Source organism: Prionailurus bengalensis, chromosome B4 (genome assembly GCF_016509475.1).
Source record: "Prionailurus bengalensis isolate Pbe53 chromosome B4, Fcat_Pben_1.1_paternal_pri, whole genome shotgun sequence".
NCBI classification, from domain to species: Eukaryota; Metazoa; Chordata; class Mammalia; order Carnivora; family Felidae; genus Prionailurus; species Prionailurus bengalensis.
This window is the reverse complement of record NC_057358.1, coordinates 49,674,224-49,692,317: the sequence shown is the minus strand read 5'-3', so window position 1 is coordinate 49,692,317 and position 18,094 is coordinate 49,674,224. Positions and strand designations below refer to the sequence as shown.

Below are 18,094 nucleotides of genomic sequence, written 5' to 3'. Positions count from 1 at the left end.
CAGAGACAGATCTTTAGGTGTTGTTTGTATAAGTTAATATTGCTAAATAATATGATTATAGAATATTTTTATTTAAATCAGCAATCAGTTTTACACATACACACACACACACACACACACACTCATGGCAAAATCAAAGAATTAAATTGTCTCATATAAACATTTATTTTCTATATTTAAAAAGTATATGAGGGGCACCTGGGTGGCTCAGATGGTTAAGCGTCCAACTTCAGCTCAGGTCATGATCTCACAGTTTGTGAGTCAAGCCCTGCGTGGGGCTCTGTGCTGACAGTTCAGAGTCAAGCACCTGCTTCAGATCCTGTGTCTCCCTCTCTCTCTGCCCTTTCCCCGCTCATGCTCTCTCTCCCTCTCTCTCTCTCTCTCTCTTAAAAATAAAATAAAACACATCAAAAAAAAATTTAAATTATTTGTTTTTTTAAACAGCCTCGACAGGCTCTGGGCTTCTAGCTGTCAGCACAGAACCCAACATGGGGCTCAAACTCACAAACCGCGAGATCATGACCTGAGCTAAAGTCAGACACATAACCGAGTAAGCCACCCAGATGCCCCCAAAATTGTTTTGTTAATTCTCAAACTTCTCTACCAATTTCATCATCCCATCACCAGCTTTGTCCCAGTGCTAAAACATATAAGATAATATACTAAAGGCTCTTTTTCCTCTGGTGATCTTCTCACAGACTTCTATGTCCTAATTCTGTCTTGACTGTGGCCCTTAGGAACAGCAGCATGGTGCTCTTTCTTGTTAGATTTCTAATTACCTCTTCCTCTTTCTTGATTTACTTCCTTTTTCATTACCATTTATCTTTTAGCAACTTCCTATGAAAGGTATATGGGAAGCAAGTTTTCCAAGAATTTATATGGCTTGAAAAGCCTTCTTTTTACCCTTACCCTTGATTAATTCACTGTACATAGGATTGTAGGTTGAAAAGAATTTTTCTTCAAAATTTTATTTATTTATTTTTAATTTTTTTAAGTTTACTTATTTATTTTGAGACAGAGAGAGAAAAAAAGGCAGGGAGAGGAGAGAGAGAGCAACAGAGAGAGACTCCAAGCAGGCTCCACACTCTCAGCACGGAGCCAGATGTGGGGTTGGAACCTGCAAACTATGAGACCATGACCTGAGCTGAAATCAAGAGTCGACTGCTCAACTGACTGAGCCACCCAGGCACCCTTCTTCAGAAATTTAAAGCTATTGCTCTATTGTGATCCACACACTTGAAGGACTGTTGAAAGGCCTCGTGCCCTTCCGATGCTCTTTCCTGTGTTTATGACCTCTTTTCCTAAGTGGAGTGTTCTATCAGTGATATTCTAAGTTGCCACGTTATTGTGCCCTGGTAAAGGTCTTTTCAACCATCACACTATTCACCATGTATTCTCATTGTTCTCTCAATCAGAGAAATTTTCTTTTATTTTTAAAATAGAATTTCCTCTCCTTCATTTTCTCTGTATTTTTGTTTTCAACTCCTATTAATTACAATAGGTGTTGGATCCTCCTAAAATAATCCAATAAGTCTCTTTTAAAAAAAACTTTATTGAGGTACGACTGACCCACAGAAGCTGTACGTATATAATGGTTACAGTTTGATGAGTTTGGAGATAAGTATACGTCTATGAATCCATCACATAATCTATGCCATACACATGTAGATCATCTCTAAAAGTTTCCTTCTGCCTTCTTTATTTATTAATTTGTAATAATAATATAAAGCATATATTAGACTTCTAAAATATATTATTTATTATGTATAATATTTATTATAGGTGATAAAATATAATTATAAAATAAAATATATATGATACTAATTATAATTTTTTGTGTGTGATAAGAACACAAGCTCTGTCTTCTTAGTAAATTTTAAGTATGCAACAGAGTGTTATAAACTATAGGCACTATGCTGTATGATAGATCTCCAGGACTTCCTCACCTAGAATAACTGAAACTTTGTACCCTTTGACAAATACTTTCCCATATCTTCCTCATTCCAGACCATGGCAACTTCATTCTACTCTCTGCCTCTTTAAGCTCATAGCATGATTATTTTATATTGCACATATATGTGATATTATGTAGTATTTGTCATTCTGTGTCTGGTTTATTTCACATAGTGTAATGATCTCCAGGTTCATTCACATTACACAAATGGTGGGATTTCTCTCTTTTTTAAGATTGAATAATATTCTGTTGCATGTCTATGACACATTTTCTTTATCCATTTGCCCATTCATGGACATTTAGTTTGCATCCGTGTCTTGACTATTGTGAATAATGCTGCAGTGAACATGAAAATGGAGATATCTCAAGATTCTGATTTCAATTCCTTTGGATATATACCCAGAGTTGGGATTGCTAGATCATACGGTAGTTCCTTTTTTAATTTTTGTGAATCTCCATATTGTTTTCCATAGTGGCTATACCAGTTTATTCTCCACACCCTTACCAACACTTGTTATCTTCTGTTTTTCATAATAGCTGTCTTGACTGGTGTAAGCTGATATCTCATTGTAGTTTTGATTTTCATTTGTCTGATGATTAGTGATGTTGAGTACCTTTTCATATACCTGTTGACTTTTTCTGTCTTTGGATAAGTGTCTGATCAGTTCCTTTGCCCATTTTTAAATCAGATTATTTGAGTTTTTTTACATTGAGTTGTAGAAGTTCTCTACATATTTTGGGTTTTAACTCTTTATCAGATACGCGGTTTGCAAATACTTTCACCCTTTTCATAGATTTCCTTTTCATTTTGTTTCCTTTGTTATGAAAAAGCTTTTTACTTTGATGTAGTCCCATTTGTCAATTTTGCTTTTTTTTTTTTTTTTTGTGCCTTGTGCTTTTGGTATCATGTCAAAGAAATCACCAAGACCATTGCTTTTCCTCTATATTTTCTTCTAGGAGTTTTACAGTTGCAGGTCTTATGTTTAAGTCTAATCCATTTTCATTTAATTTTTTGTGTGATATAAGATAAAGGTCAAATTTCATTTTTTCTGCAGGTGGATATTCTGTTTTCCCAATGCCACATGAGACTATCTTATCCCCATTGTATATTTCTGGCACCTTTGTCAAAGATCAGATAACCACATACGCATGGGTTTATTTCTGGGTTCTCTATTCTGTTCCATTGGTCTATATGTCTGTTTTTATACCAATACCGTATTGCTTTGGTTTTTGTACATTTGTAATATATTTCAAAATCAGGAAGTGTGAGGGCACCAGGGTAGTTCTTGCTTAAAATTACTTTGGCTATTTGGGGTCTTTTGTGGTTACATATGAATTTTAGAATTGTTGACTTTGGTGTCTATAAAAAAATGTCATTGGGATTTTAATGAAGATTGAATTGAATTTGTAGATCACTTTAGGTAATATGGATATTTTAACAATATTAATTCTTCCAATCCATGAACATATGATGTCTTTCTATTTATTTATACCAACTCCAATTTTTTTTGATCCATGTTTTAGAGCTTTCAGTGTATAAGTCTTTTGTCACTTTGGTTAAATTTATTCCAAAGTATTTTATTCTTTTTGTTGTTATTGTAAATGGGATCATTCTCTTAATTTCTTTTCTTTCTTTCTTTTTTTTTTATTTTAGAGAAGAGAATGCGTGAGTGGGGGAGAAGGGCAGAGGGAGAGGGGGAGGGAGAGAGAGAGAGAGAGAGAGAGAGAGAGAGAGAGTCCCAAGTAGGTTCCATGCTCAACACAGAGCCTGACATGAGGCTCAATTCCACGACCCTGGGTTCATGATCTGAACCCAAATCAAGAGTTAGATGTTCAACCTACTGAGCCACCCAGCACCCCACTTAATTTCTTTTTCACATAGTTCATTGTTAGTGTGTAGAAACACAAGTGATTTTTTATGTTGATTTTGTATCATGAAACTTTACTGAACTTGTTGATTAATTCTAACAATTTGTGTGTATGTATTCTTTAGTATTTTCTACATATGAAATCAAACAAATTGTTTACTTTTTTTCCTGTTTTGAATGACTCTTATTTCTTCTTTTTGCCTAATTGTTTTGGCTAGGATTTTCAGTAAAATACTGAATATCAATGGTGAGACTGGGCAAGTAAACAGTAGGAAAAAATGTTTCAGATAGAGTGAAGAGCAAAGCAAAATCTCTAAGTTGGGAAAGAGTTTAAGATAGTCAAGAACAAAAAAATTGGCTCAAAAATGGTCCGAGAGGAGAAAGTAGCAAGCAATGAGAGTGAAGCGATAAGTACAAGAAAGATCATAAAGACCATGTGAAAGATTTGGGATTTCATCTTAACTGTATGGAAACCTAGAGAAGGAATTGAAGCAGAAGAGTAACATTGAATTTGCATTTATATAAGATCACCCTGAATGTTAGGTGCCTAATAGATTACAGGTGGGCAAGAGTGAAAATAGGAAGACCATTAATCATGCTATTGCACATAGTCTGGTTTCAAAATAATAATGACTTGGACTACAATGATGACAGTAGCTATGAAGAGAAGCAGGTTCATTCACAGTATATTTTCAAATAGAATCTGGATAACTTAATAATATATTTGGGAAAGACAGAGGATCCCAAATTTCTGCCTTGAGTGCATGAAGGTACTGGAAGAGATGGGGAAGAATGAAGAAGTAGGGAAAGATCAAAAGTTCTGTTTTGTGTAACCTCTTCTTTGAAAACTTCCTTTAGAGATTACCCATCTTTCTGACCTTTCTTTCAGTGGTTTTAGCTCTTTTTCTTGCCCCCAAATGCAAATATGTCTGAAGGCATTGCTTAGATGTTCTCTTCTCTCCCCAGTCATTTTTTAATTTCACCTGACCTTAAATTTCAATTCCATGTAGATGATTCATTAATCTTTATCTTTTGACTCAACCAGGCTTCTGACCTATGATTCACATTTTCAATTGTTTTCTGAGCACTCCTCTTTAAATTATTTCTTTGTATCTCCAACTCAACTCAAAATCAAATTCATGTTATGCCTATCTATCATGGATCTTATTTATATTATTGGCACTATCATCTTTCTAGTCAACTGGACTCATATTCAACATTGACATCTGCTTCTTTCTTGCTCTTGCTATGGTTTTATCAGTGGAATCTATTGAATCTTATGTTTCTATTCACAATGTTTCCTGGAAGTGGGAGCCCTGATTATAACTCAAGCCCCTACTATACTTTATCAAGATTATTTTTTAAACTTCCTAACTATCTTCTGCCTCCACTCTCTCTCCCATCCTATGAACTAGCATGTAGCCTTTAGAGTAATCATCCCAAATGACAGTTATAATCATTTCACTTGTGTCTCCTATCTTCAATGATTCCATTATCTTCAGAGTAATTTAGAAATTCCTTTAAAATATATTTAATGCCTCTTATGATCTGACCTCAATCTATCTTGTCCCTTGATTCCCAAATAACTTGTTTCTCACTATTCTGAAAATCTGACTCTTCACAACTCTGTGCTTTTGCTCATACCAATGATGCTGCCATCACCTCTTCGTATGGATGCCTTTCTTTCTTCAAAGCATAAAATTATTTCTCTCACCTTCCCAACTAGAAATAAGTTTTTCCTACATTCCCCAATCGAATATGAATCTGAAATGGCTAAGAACAGATATTTTCTCATCCTGTATCCTCAGCTGTGCCTAATATACTGCCTTGCATATAGCAAGAAGAGAGTAAATATTAAATTGAATTGACATATTAGCTCTTTTTCTGATGAGTCTGTAATGTGCCAAGTAACCTAAATAAATGCAATTGTGTGGTGAATGTGATCTGAAAAGTAGATAATCTGAAAAGTATAAAAGTAGATCTGAAATTCAAACTTTTTATGTGAGCTGTTTAAAGAACCAAAATCTCTACTTCACTATGAATGGGCCTTTATGGAACTAATTTAAAATAAAAATGAATTAAAAATTCCTCAAATATTTTGTTATTCAGGTCTCCCCCCCCCCTTTTACACCTTCTATTTCTCAGGGTCTCAGTAAAGAGCAGAGTTTATGGATACATTTAAATGCTGAGATATAATCAAAAAATTTACCTACCAGTTTCTCTATCAACCAAAACAAACACTAAGCTATTTAAACATTAGATTGATTTTTTTGAATTGAAAGCTTTGCCTTATCTGAAATTTTATGCAAGTTAGCAAAATGTGACTATCTCTAAATTTCAAGTAAACTCCATCAAGCTAAAGTCTGCCTCTGCTCTAACGATGGGATTAAGTCCAGTAATATGAATGATAAATTGAGAAATGGAATGGTTGCAGTGGATATAACCTGTAAGAAAATTGTAACAGAATCCCTACTCATTTTCAACCAAACTTCTGTAGCTAATTCCTCAAGAGTAAAAGGAAAAGAAGAGGTAGGCTACTTTTTGAATAATTGCTTCCATTTACACTCTTTACTAGCTAATTCACCTTTACTATCTCTTTTTCTAAACAAAAGTTTCTAGATTTTAATTCTCTAATGGCTGCTTTACTTTGTCTGAAAAGATTACAGAAATGTCAGAAAACTGAGGACTGAAAATACTTATAGATTATTTCAAAACCGTTTTTTAAATGATTCAACCCTTATGAAGAGATAGTTTTATTTTAAATTTTCTCCAAACTATTTTTGATTCATATAATTTTAAAAATCATCAAAACCAATCTATGTTATCTGAGGACAAAAATTCAAAACTATTGCTTTATCTTTAATAATTGGTTCCTATTGCTAGCAGGAACTGTTATAATAATACCAATATAGTTTCTGCTTTAAATCTCATTGTCACCCTACAAAGTCAGCATCACTAACCCCATATTAGAGCTGAGGAAAGTGATAATGAGGTTAAATAACTTTCCAGAGGCCATCTAAGCAGTAAGTCAGGAAATAGCAAGTCAGAGCAGCTATTTTTGAAAGACTGGAGTATAGTCACAGTATAGTCAACACAGTTAGTGGGCATCTGGATATTCCCAGGGCAAAAAATGTTGAGGAAACATCTCCTAGTGTCAATGTGTAAGAAATGCTATGGCCTATACACTGATTTGGGGGCTCACTCATTCTTTTTCTCTCTCTTTTTTTTTTTTTTTTTTGCCTGCCTGATTTTCCTTCAGTCACTGGAAATCTTTCTGCTGCATTGTCTGTGATGGTAGCTGGCTTCTTTGAAATACACAGAAAACACTTCCCTCCCATGGAGCAGCCTCTTTCAGGCAAAGTTCTCACTGTTTCTTCCATGCCCTGTTTCCACCTGGTTCTTCAGTACATTTTACTTGGAGTGGCTGAAACACTGGTCAACCCAGCCTGTGAGTAAAGACTGCATCACCTCATGTAAGAATACCCTGAGTATTTACACAGAACACATCACCTCAAGGGGTTGGTAACCTATTCACTCCATGGAGATTTCCCATAATGCTTGAGGACAAGTCTATTAATTACACTCATTTTTTTAACAAACTTTTTTTTAATGTTAATTTATTTATTTTGAGAGAGAGAGAGAGAGCACAAGCTGGGGAAGGACAGAGAGGGAGGAGAGAATCCCAAGCAGGCTCCAGGCTGTCAGTGCACAGGCCAACAAGGGGCTCAAACTCATGACCTGGGAGATCATAACCTGAGCCAAAATCAAGAGTCTACATTTAACCGGCTGAGCCACCACATACCCTTTATTATTATCATGTTTTAAAAAAGTGTTTAATTTCATTTCATTCCTCTGCCAGATACAGAACAAGTATTAGTTCTTCCTGAATGTATATGGAATAAAAGATTTATGAATTTGTTAAAGGCAGTAACTATTTGGTCAGATACACAACAAGAGTAAAAAAAAAACTGCTAAAACCTAGAAGTCCAATATATTCAGATGAAAACTCTCCTCTTCTTCTTCCCACCTCCTCCCTTCTCACTCATAGAAAACTCACATATATACACTCCTTCCAAAAATGACACTTATAATGTACTTTGAGAGTGTATAAACATGCAAATGAAATGAAAATTTGAGCCAATTTTCCAGATAACTCAATGTCTTTAAATTAAGTTTCACTAAATTAAGTGTGATCACTAGTGTTTCATAAGATGAGTTCAGAGTAACTTTATTAAATATCAAGGGTTTTCTGGATTATCTAGATTGCTGATATTAATTAAACTAGCCACTTTAAAATTCATCAAGGTATTTCAGTAACTTCTTGCAACACAGCAGTGTGTGTGTGTGTGTGTGTGTGTGTGTATTTATCAGTGTAATCTATTGCAATTATTTTTTACCTTCTTTTTATTTCCCTGCAGTGGGAGCCATGATTATAACTCAAACACCCATTATACTTTACAAAGATTATTTTTTTTAACTTCCTACTTTCCTACCTCCGCTATCTCTCCCATTCAATCAACCAACACATGACCTTTAGGGTAATCATCTTAAATGATATCTCTGATAATTTCACTTGTCTAAAGTCTTTAATTATTCTATTATCTTCAGTTATTCAAAATTCATTAAATATACATATTTAATAAAGATATACATATGTATGCACACATACACATATATATGTGATACCAAAGCAATTCACTGATAAAGGTAATACAAATAAAGTCAATTAATAAAGTTTGTGTAGGATGTGAAAATAATCTGGCTGTGACATGTGTCACCCCATTGATCATCAGGGTTCATTCTGCTGATCTGGCTGGCTAGGCATATGTCCCCTTCCTCCCTCACTGCTCCATGTACTTCTCTCTCAGAGCTGCACACTCGGTCAAGGAAGATGACTTTCCCCATAGAGGAGGAACATTCTTTGGTCAAGGGTATATGAGTAGCCGCATTCCCCTGCTAGAACCTCCAAACAAGGTCTCAGGGTCCATTTGTAGGAGAATTTAGGGTAGTCAAGCTTCCAAGACCCCAGACACACCCAAATGAGGCACTGAATGTGGTAATCTGCCTGAAAGAAAGAAAGAAAGAAAGAAAGAAAGAAAGAAAGAAAGAAAGAAAGAAAGAAGAAAGTAAGTAAGTTAGTGGAATTATAATCATATATGTGTATTACACTTCTTCTTATAATTTTAAATCATTCCATTCAATACATTTTATATAAACAAATTACTTTATGAGAGTCTAAGATGTGGATATCACTGTTTGACACTATACGAAACACAAAAGAACCATGAAGAAAAATGCCACTACACAAACGTTTGTGACTTCCCTGATGTTGGCAGAAAATTGTTGGAGGTAGCCAAAATGTTGTAGGTTAGAAGTGAAAAAAGGTAATGAATGTGGATGATGAGTGAATGCAGTCAGGAAATTCCCAGCCAACTTAACAATAGTGGTTCATTATGTAAAAGCCAAGAAGTTACTTAAAACAACAGACTATTAAAAAGGTGGATCATGTAATATAAACCACTCAATCTACCCTTCCCTGATTTACTGATAAGGAAACTGACAACCAACTAAGTCAATGGTCTGATCTGTTACATAGACCATAAGGTAGGGACAAGAAGATTTTGTTTTGATTTCCAGCTTTGTCATTTATATTTGTGACCTTGATAATTCAAGTAAACTTGAAGCACCTTCCTGAACTTTAAAATGGAAATACTTATAAGTCTTCTTTATATCACAACATCAGTGTAAGAATCAATGGGAATGGGGACTACTCCTTGAGAATTAAATGACAACATGTGAAAGGGTATTTTGAACTGTAAATTCAATAATTACTTAAAAAAACAAAAAAACTACTCTTTTAGGAGGCAGTACAGCATAGGGGTTAATATCTATGGCCTTAAAATCAAACAAATCTGAGTTTAAACCCCAGTTCTTCCATTGACTAAATGTGTGACTCTCAATTATTCTGCATTTCTGAGCCTTTCTCATCATCTATAAGCTAGGGAAAGGTTGTTGTAAGGACTAAGTGAAATATTTTATGTAGAGGAAAAAGCAAGGTATCTGGTATAAGACAGCACTCAAAAATTAGCAGCTCTAATGTGTGCTGCTATTATTATTATTCTAATATTTCACATGAATTAATAGGGCAAGACAGGACTCACGCACCAATGTCCTGCTCATATCTCTTTCTACCAAACCTACCACAACTTGAACACCAAGGGATCTGGTAGTGTGAATGAAATTGTGTCTTTCTCACATGAATCATCCTAGATCCCTTTTTTGCCCTTACTTCTCACTTTTAATCCAACAGCAAGATTTAGTCTTTACTCTGAAATAGAATCTAAATCTGGCCATGTCTCATTATCTTCTTTGCTACCCACTTGGTCTACATTGTCACCATTGTCTCTACTGCCATTTCTTTCAGAGCATCCTAACTTGTCCTGCTGTTTCTTCTCTTGCCTTGTGAGTCCATTCTCTTCAAAACAGCTATCATACTCTTTCCAGAAGAAGTCCTACCAATCCTCTACCATTTCACAGTAGGATTTTGAAGACAAATTCCTTAAATGGTGAATGAGACTGCACATGATTGGGCCTCTTGTACTGCTCCATCTACATATTATAACATTCTTCTCTTTGACCACTTCACTAGAAATGTGATGACCTTCATTCTGTGTTTCTAAAGTGTCAAACTTATTTTTGTCCCAAGGCCTTTGTATTTGCTCTTCTCTCTGCCTAGAATCCCCTTTCCTCTGTTTTTAAGTGTCTGGCTTCACTTCATCATCAAGTTTTCTCAAAGATTATCTCTTCAGAGAGGCTTCTCTGGTGATGCTATCACTTTTATACCATTACCGTGTTCCATTTTTTCTAATAGCACTTGTCAGAATCTAAAGTATCTTATTTATATGTGTATCTTTATTGCCTGCCTCTTACCATAAGAATGTGCAATCTTTAAGTTAAGATTCTTAGCCTCATTATCCATCCTTATGTTCTAATGTTCTTCCTTCCTTAAAAGTGCACGTACAGAGCAGATGATTAGTAATTACATTTTGAATAAACAAATGAATTAATAAAATCTATAGCTATTTCTATGTGAGCACAATAAAACATATTATTCAAATTACTGTCAGTGTCTTACATTGATGACATTGAGCAAGGAAACACAGTGGATTACATTCCAAATTTCAGTGGACATTGTTTCCCATACTAAGTCATGTTATATCTTAGAGATGATCTACAAGAAAGAAAAAACACATAGAAAACTTTTCAAATTATGTTTTGATTATACCAATGTATATGCCAGCTATCTCATAATCTGTGTTTGTTTTATTTATTCAAAAAATACTGCATGGATGCCTACAATATGCCTGACACTACTCTAGAACCTTAAGATGCATCAATTAAAAAGAAAAAGATGAAAATTTCTGTCCTTGTAGTTTCTTTTTTTTTTTTAAGTAGGCTCCACACCCAGCATGGAGCCTAATGTGGCGCTTGAACTGATGACCCTGAGATCAAGACCTGAGCTGAGATCAAGAGTTGGACGCTTCGGCACCCCTGCACAAATAATCCAGTGAAGAAATGGGCAAGAGACATGAATAGACACTTCTCCAAAGAAGACATCCAGATGGCCAACTGACACATGAAAATATACTCGACGTTACTTATCATCAAAGAAATACAAATCAAGTCACAATGAGATACCACCTCACACCTGTCAGAATGGCTAACATTAAGGACTCAGGCAACAACAGATGTTGGCGAGGATGCGGAGAAAGAGCATCTCTTTTGCATTGCTGGTGGGAATGCAAGCTGGTGCAGCCACTCTGGAAAACAGTATGGAGGTTCCTCAAAAAACTAAAAATAGAACTACCCTACAACCCAGTAATTGCACTACTAGGCATTCATCCACGGGATACAGGTGTGCTGTTTTGAAGGGACACGTGCACCCCCATGTGTATAGCAGCACTATCAACAATAGCCAAAGTATGGAAAGAGCCCAAATGTCCATTGATGGATGAATGCAAAAGAAGATGGGGTATATACATATACAATGGAGTATTACTCAGCAATCAAAAAGATTGAAATCTTGCCATTCGCAACTACATGGATGGAACTAGGGGGTATTATGCTAAGCGAAATTAGTCAGAGAAAGACAAATATCATATGACTTCACTCATGTGAGGACTTCAAGAGAGAAAACATATGAACAGAAGGGAAAGGAAACAAAAATAATACAAAAACAGGGAGGGGGACAAAACATATGAGACTCTTAAATATGGAGAACAGAGGGTTACTGGAGGGGATGGGCTAAATGGGTAAGGGGTATTAAGGAATCTACTGAAATCATTGTTGCACTATATGCTAACTAATTTGGATGTAAATTTTAAAAAAATGAAATTAAAAAAAAGGAGTGGCATATACATGCAATGGAATGCTACTAGGTGATCAAAAAGAATGAAATCTTGCTATTTGCAACAACGTGGATGGAACTAGAGTGTATTATGCTAAGCCAAATAAGTCAGTCAAAGAAATATGATATGATTTCACTCATATATGGAATTTAGGAGACACAACAAAGGAACATAGGCGAAGGAAAGCAAAAGTAAGATAAAAACAGAGAGGGAGGCAAACCATAAGAGACTCTTAAATACAGAGAACAAACTGAGGGTTGCTGGAGGAAAGTTCAGGGGGGATGGGCTAAATGGGTGATGGGCATTAAGGAGGGCACTTGTTGGGATGAGCACAGGGTGCTATATCTAAGTGAAAATCACTGGGCTCTACTAAAATCAATACTATGCTGTATGTTAACTAACTTGAATTTAAATAAAGAAACTAAAAAAAATGAATAAAGGATAATAGGAAGAGAACTGTAGATAATTCACTTGAAGAATTTTGCTGCAAAAGAGATAAAACAAATGGAACGACGGTAGCTGACAAAAGACTGGGGCTAAGAAAGAGTTGTTTATATATATTTAAGGAGGGAAAGATAATGGCATCATATAGCATGTTGGTGGGAATGACTCAAAAGAGGGAAAATTGATGGTATCTGGGAGTGGGAAATACTGGAGGGAGTGAGGTTGAGATCTAATTTACAAGTTGAGAATGTGGCAAGAATAATTCATCAATGGTAACAGTTTAGAGATCTGAGTATGTGGGTACAGAAATTCATAGGTGCATATATATGATGTGGAGATTTCTGTGGAAATTCTCTTCTGGTAATTGATTTTTTTCAGTAAAGTAGGATTCCAGGCCATGACTCTGAGTGAGGGTGAAGCAGAATATTTGGGGGGTTGAGGAGAGGGGAGAGGTATGAAATCGTTGTCTAAACGATGAGAGAGTGAATGAACTAAGGAGATATAGAATATTGGCAGGGAGTATTAGGAGACCATTTGAGGTTTGTGGTCAGGAATTTCAAAGGAGTTGGTCAACATGGTTGTGGTTTTCTTCCAGAAACACTAGGCTGCATGGATCTAAGAGCAGAGATGGCAGAGAGTGAATTATTTAGCCAATGAACTTCCAGAAAAGCAAGAGAAAGACAAGGGGATGAGGGTATAGAAAAGAATATGATCATACCAATTGACTATGGAACTTGGCTAAAAGAGAAGTAAGAACATAAAGGGCATCAAAGAGGCGGGAATAATGAAAAAAGCAATGGAGTGGAGGTCCTGAAGGAGTATAAGCATTTTGTGGTTAAGTAGCACACAGTAAACTGGGAAGACAGAAGGTGGTAGTCAGAGAATGCACAAAGTTGAGATTATGGAGTGGTTACCATTACTGGCCTAAGGTATGGGTTAACTTTTTCCAAAAAGTGGTAGACAGTAAATAGTTAGGATTTTCATACCGTCTCTCTTACAACTACTCTGTCATTGTGGTGTATGAGCAGTCATAGGTATATATAACGAATGGATGTGGCTGTGTTCCAATAAAACTTTATTTATAAATGGGTGGAAGCTGAACCTTACCTAATGGTAGTTCACCAACTCCTGGTCTGGGGGACAAGGTTCAGGGTGTGACCACGGGTATGAGAGGCTAATGTAGAGTTAGGAGACATTAGATATTAGAAAGGAACTGAAAAACCAAGATTTGGGAAGAAGGGAGGTTGGAAGGATGATCTATGTATATGGTAAAATTGCCAGGAACTAAGGCAGGAATAGAAGTGGACAGAGGACCAGGAGAGAGGAGTTGATGACTTTGAATAACAGAGGAAAATGTCCTAGAGATTGATAGATGACATCACAAAAGAGAAGTATTAGATGATACAATCAGATAACTTTGATATAATCGGAAACAATAAGCTGAAGCTTTTCAGTATGTGGAAGGAATGATGATCTGAAAGCAGTAATAGAATAAAGTTCCATTTTCTAGGACTACGGTACTTCTCTTACACATGTTCAAAATAACTTCTCCCCCGTGCTAGCTTCCGCTGCACATATACAAAATAACGTCTCCCCAGACATAACAAGCACCTTTAACAGTTTAAGAACAATTGGAGTAAAAGAAATTTCCAGCAATGAGTCCCCAATACCAGGTGCCTCGGGAAGGGGATTACAGCGCTACGGTTTGTAGATTCCGCAGATGCTGTGATGGGGCATCTTTGCAAACACTAACCAGCCTCCACCTGGAGGCACATTTCAGCTCTCCTTGGCAAGACCAGCTTTCACATACACTGTATATTTTTTACTGTGTCTTCATAGTAAAATGAGAATTTTGGAATAGAGGCAGACTTGTTGCTACTATCTATACCATTATGTGCTAAAACAAGTACCACAGAGTCTAAAAAATCAGGTTGATTATCACTAAAGTCGAAAGAGATCGGAACATGCAAGTAAGATGCCTGAAAATGGAGATCCGAGGGCTTGAAAAGCTAAGTCCTCTAAAAGGGAACCGGAGGCTTTCAAAACGACTAAGATGACACCAAAGAGAGATTAACCAGCAGGCAGAGAGCTGGCAAAGTGTGCTCATGAATTATATACCGCACCAGAAGTTCTAGCAAGAGAAAAGCATAGGATTAATAATTAACTAGCAGAGTAATAATGGGCTTGTACGTTCTGCTTTTTCTCAGTGAAAGAAATCGGCCTACTTAGTCTTTCTGCCCATTGTTTGTCTCCTCATATTTATAGAACGGAAAGTTCATAAGCCAAATCCTTTTTATAACTGTGAATCATTTCTTCCCAAAGCCTCTTCAGCATTTCGCTCCCACTCTCCTCTGGATCGTCCTGAAAGAAACTTGTGAGATTGGCCTCAGGCTCCTGCTGGTGATTTGCACTACACAAGAGAGCTAGGGTACCTATACGGCCCCTTGCAGCCAACATTTGAAGCCCTTCTCCACAGTATTTTATTTATCACCATCATTATCTTCACCTCCAATAAGTATTTTGGTATTAAGTGCCTGTTTAGCACTCCCCTTCCTGTTGTGCACATCTCTGCTCTCTGCCTGCCTGGAGTTGGAAATCTAGGAAAGATGCACCGGCACCTTTTCTACTCATGCCTTCGACACTCAGCACATTTCCTGGACCACAGATAGGGATTCCTTTAAATGTTTATTGGATGATAAATAAAAACATGCAGAAAACAAAAGAGAAATGTTAAATGAATGGCAGGAAGGAGCATGAATACATTTACATTACGTATTAGTAAGTATATTTCAAAGTGCTGAACAGGAAGGACTGCCTGGGTGGCTCAGCCTCAGTTGGTGGCTCAGTTGAACTTTGGATCTGGTCATGATCTTGTGGTTCCTGTGTTCGAGCCCCGCATCTGGCTGTCTGCTGTCTGCACAAAGTCTGGTTGGGGTCCTCTGTCCCTGTCTCTCTGCCCCTCCCCTTCTCTCTCTATCTCTCTCTCAAAAATAAGTATTTTTTTTAAAGTGCTGAACAAATGCACAGTTTTTCTGGGCTAAAGTACAAGTAAATCAGGGGTGAAATTTTCCTGAGAGAGAAGGGAAGAGATGATAAGATCTCTTTTTATAGAAAAGGAAACTAAAGGTTTAGCCTTTACAGTATATAGGTTTTCTATAACCACTTTCCTTTTAATGTTTATTTATGATCTCTCACTGCAGAAAAATTTGCAAAGTACAGAAAAAGTAAGAAGAAGGAAAATTAAAAATCTGATAATTCAACCACTCAGAGCTAACAATGCTCACATTATTTAATGTATTCCCTTCCAATTTTTTGCCACACATATGCAAAAGAGAGAGATTAGTGTAATGAACTCCTGCTGTATTCACATTCCAGCTTTAATAATTTTCAACTCCTAGCCAAACCTGTCTCATCTCTACTCTCACTTGCACACTCTCTTCCTCCTCTTTGTATAATTTTGACGCAAATCCCAGATACCCTATTATGATAAATGTTGTAAATATTTTAGCATGTATCCCTAAGGTTGCGATGCATATTTTAAGATAGTTAATATCGTATGTACAAAATCAGATATACTCATTTTCATCTATTTCTGATATCAGAAAAAAATTGGGGGGCTTTTTAAGTTTTTACTTTAATTCCAGTTAGTTAACATACAGTGTTATATTAGTTTCAGGTGTACAATATAGTGATTCAGCACTTCCATACATCACCCTGTGCTCATGATGGCAAGTGCCCTTCTTAATCCCCATCACCTATTTCACCCACCTCCCACCTCCTCCCCTCTGTAACCATCAGTGTGTTCTCTAGAATTAGAGTCTGTTAAAATATATTATTTGTAATTGAAATAAAAAAAATTCTCCATGATTGTTTCCAAACCTCTCGCCACCATTACCCCAACAATGACGTGGGGAAAAAAGATAACCATTTTGCAGACCCAAAGTTTAAGCTATTGTCTCTCTTTAGGTAACCTCTCCTTAAATAGGATAATTTAAATGCATGTAAGGGGCTTTGTGGAAGTACGGGACATTTGACTTGGTAAGATTAATACTGTTAAAAAATAGCCAATCTGATTCCATTCCTACTAATATAGTATTATACATACAGTACAGCAAGTAAGAGCCACAGGACCTCTGCAAGTGGGTGATGATATTATTCCCATTTTATAGAGAAGAACACTGAGGCTTGGAAAGTTTGAGTAACATACTTAAAATCACAGAAGTAGTAAATAGTTGACCTAGGATTTTAGCATCATCTTGTTTAACTCCAGAACCCATCCTCTTAATCTCCATGCTAATTTTATATGATAAATTCAAGTTTTCTACACGGAAACTAATGATGTATATACACTCACAGAGTGGTAGACCTCATTATTACATTGTCATATTACCTAGTATAATCCTCACCTCAATCTAAAATTAGTAAGAAATATTCAAAAAGGAGTAAAATTTGGGTGAATATATTGGGACACTGAAACCACCAAGTAATCAAATTTTCCATGTACCTGTACAAGAGTATATTTTGCCATATTTTATTCCTTTTAGACATACGTAAATTCTAACATCACAATGCCTTACTATAGTAACTTTAACAAAGTCTAACTCAAATTTTGTCTTTATCAGTAAACTTTTTCTGAGGTATGATCAATACGAATTTGAATAATATCTATGAAAGTATTTTATAGTGAATGTTCTAAATTTTGACCTCTTTTCCTCTCAGTCTCTGTAATACACAGATTTGTTCCAAGTACCATCAGAGGAACCTGTATGAATCTTTTGACACTGTTCAATGGATTTGGTTGTTTCATGGGGGCACTGCTGGTGGAGTTGGTATATCTCATCTCAGAAGGTAAAAATAGATTCACGGTATGCTTATATATATATATATATATATATATATATTGATTTGATGACTAGAGAATTGGGAGACAAAACCTTAAGAGAAGGGCTTTGCCAGGGTAGTCTTTTTTTTAATTGATCCACTTTTGCAATTAAGATAGAATTAAGATAGGAAATAGACTCTTGCTGTATTCATTAATTTCTGGGAATTGTTTTTCTTTTGATAGGAGGAGGTAATTACAGAATGTCACTTCTCATGAGACCCTTTCTGCTGTCTTTCTTTAGAGTATTTTAAAACAAATCGGTCATTATATTCTTATTAGATCTTTCAATGAGGGCATATTCAATAATGTCTCACAGCTGGCATACATAATCCTCAGAAAAGGTGAGTCCTATGTAAATGTAGGAGGAGGGGGGGTATCTGGATGATCTTTTTTCCTTGTGATTGCCCAGAAATCATGTCTACGCAACCAAAGAGAAATTGTAAATTTAATAGCAAATGGTCTTGGAAAATTTTTCCCATACAAATTGATTAGGAAAAACAACCCATCTGAAAAATTCACGTGCAACAAAAAAGTACAA

At 36.0% G+C, this 18,094-nt stretch overlaps 1 protein-coding gene across 1 annotated transcript in view; it reads left to right on the top strand.

The window, feature by feature from the left end:
• Positions 1 to 18,094, top strand: part of SLC15A5 (solute carrier family 15 member 5) — an 86,163-nt gene that overhangs the window by 44,464 nt on the left and 23,605 nt on the right. Inside the window, exons 6-7 of the mRNA XM_043562194.1 lie at positions 7,082 to 7,270; positions 17,394 to 17,522. Of these exons, the coding sequence (XP_043418129.1) occupies positions 7,082 to 7,270; positions 17,394 to 17,522 (318 nt within the window). The remainder of the gene's footprint in view (positions 1 to 7,081; positions 7,271 to 17,393; positions 17,523 to 18,094) is intronic.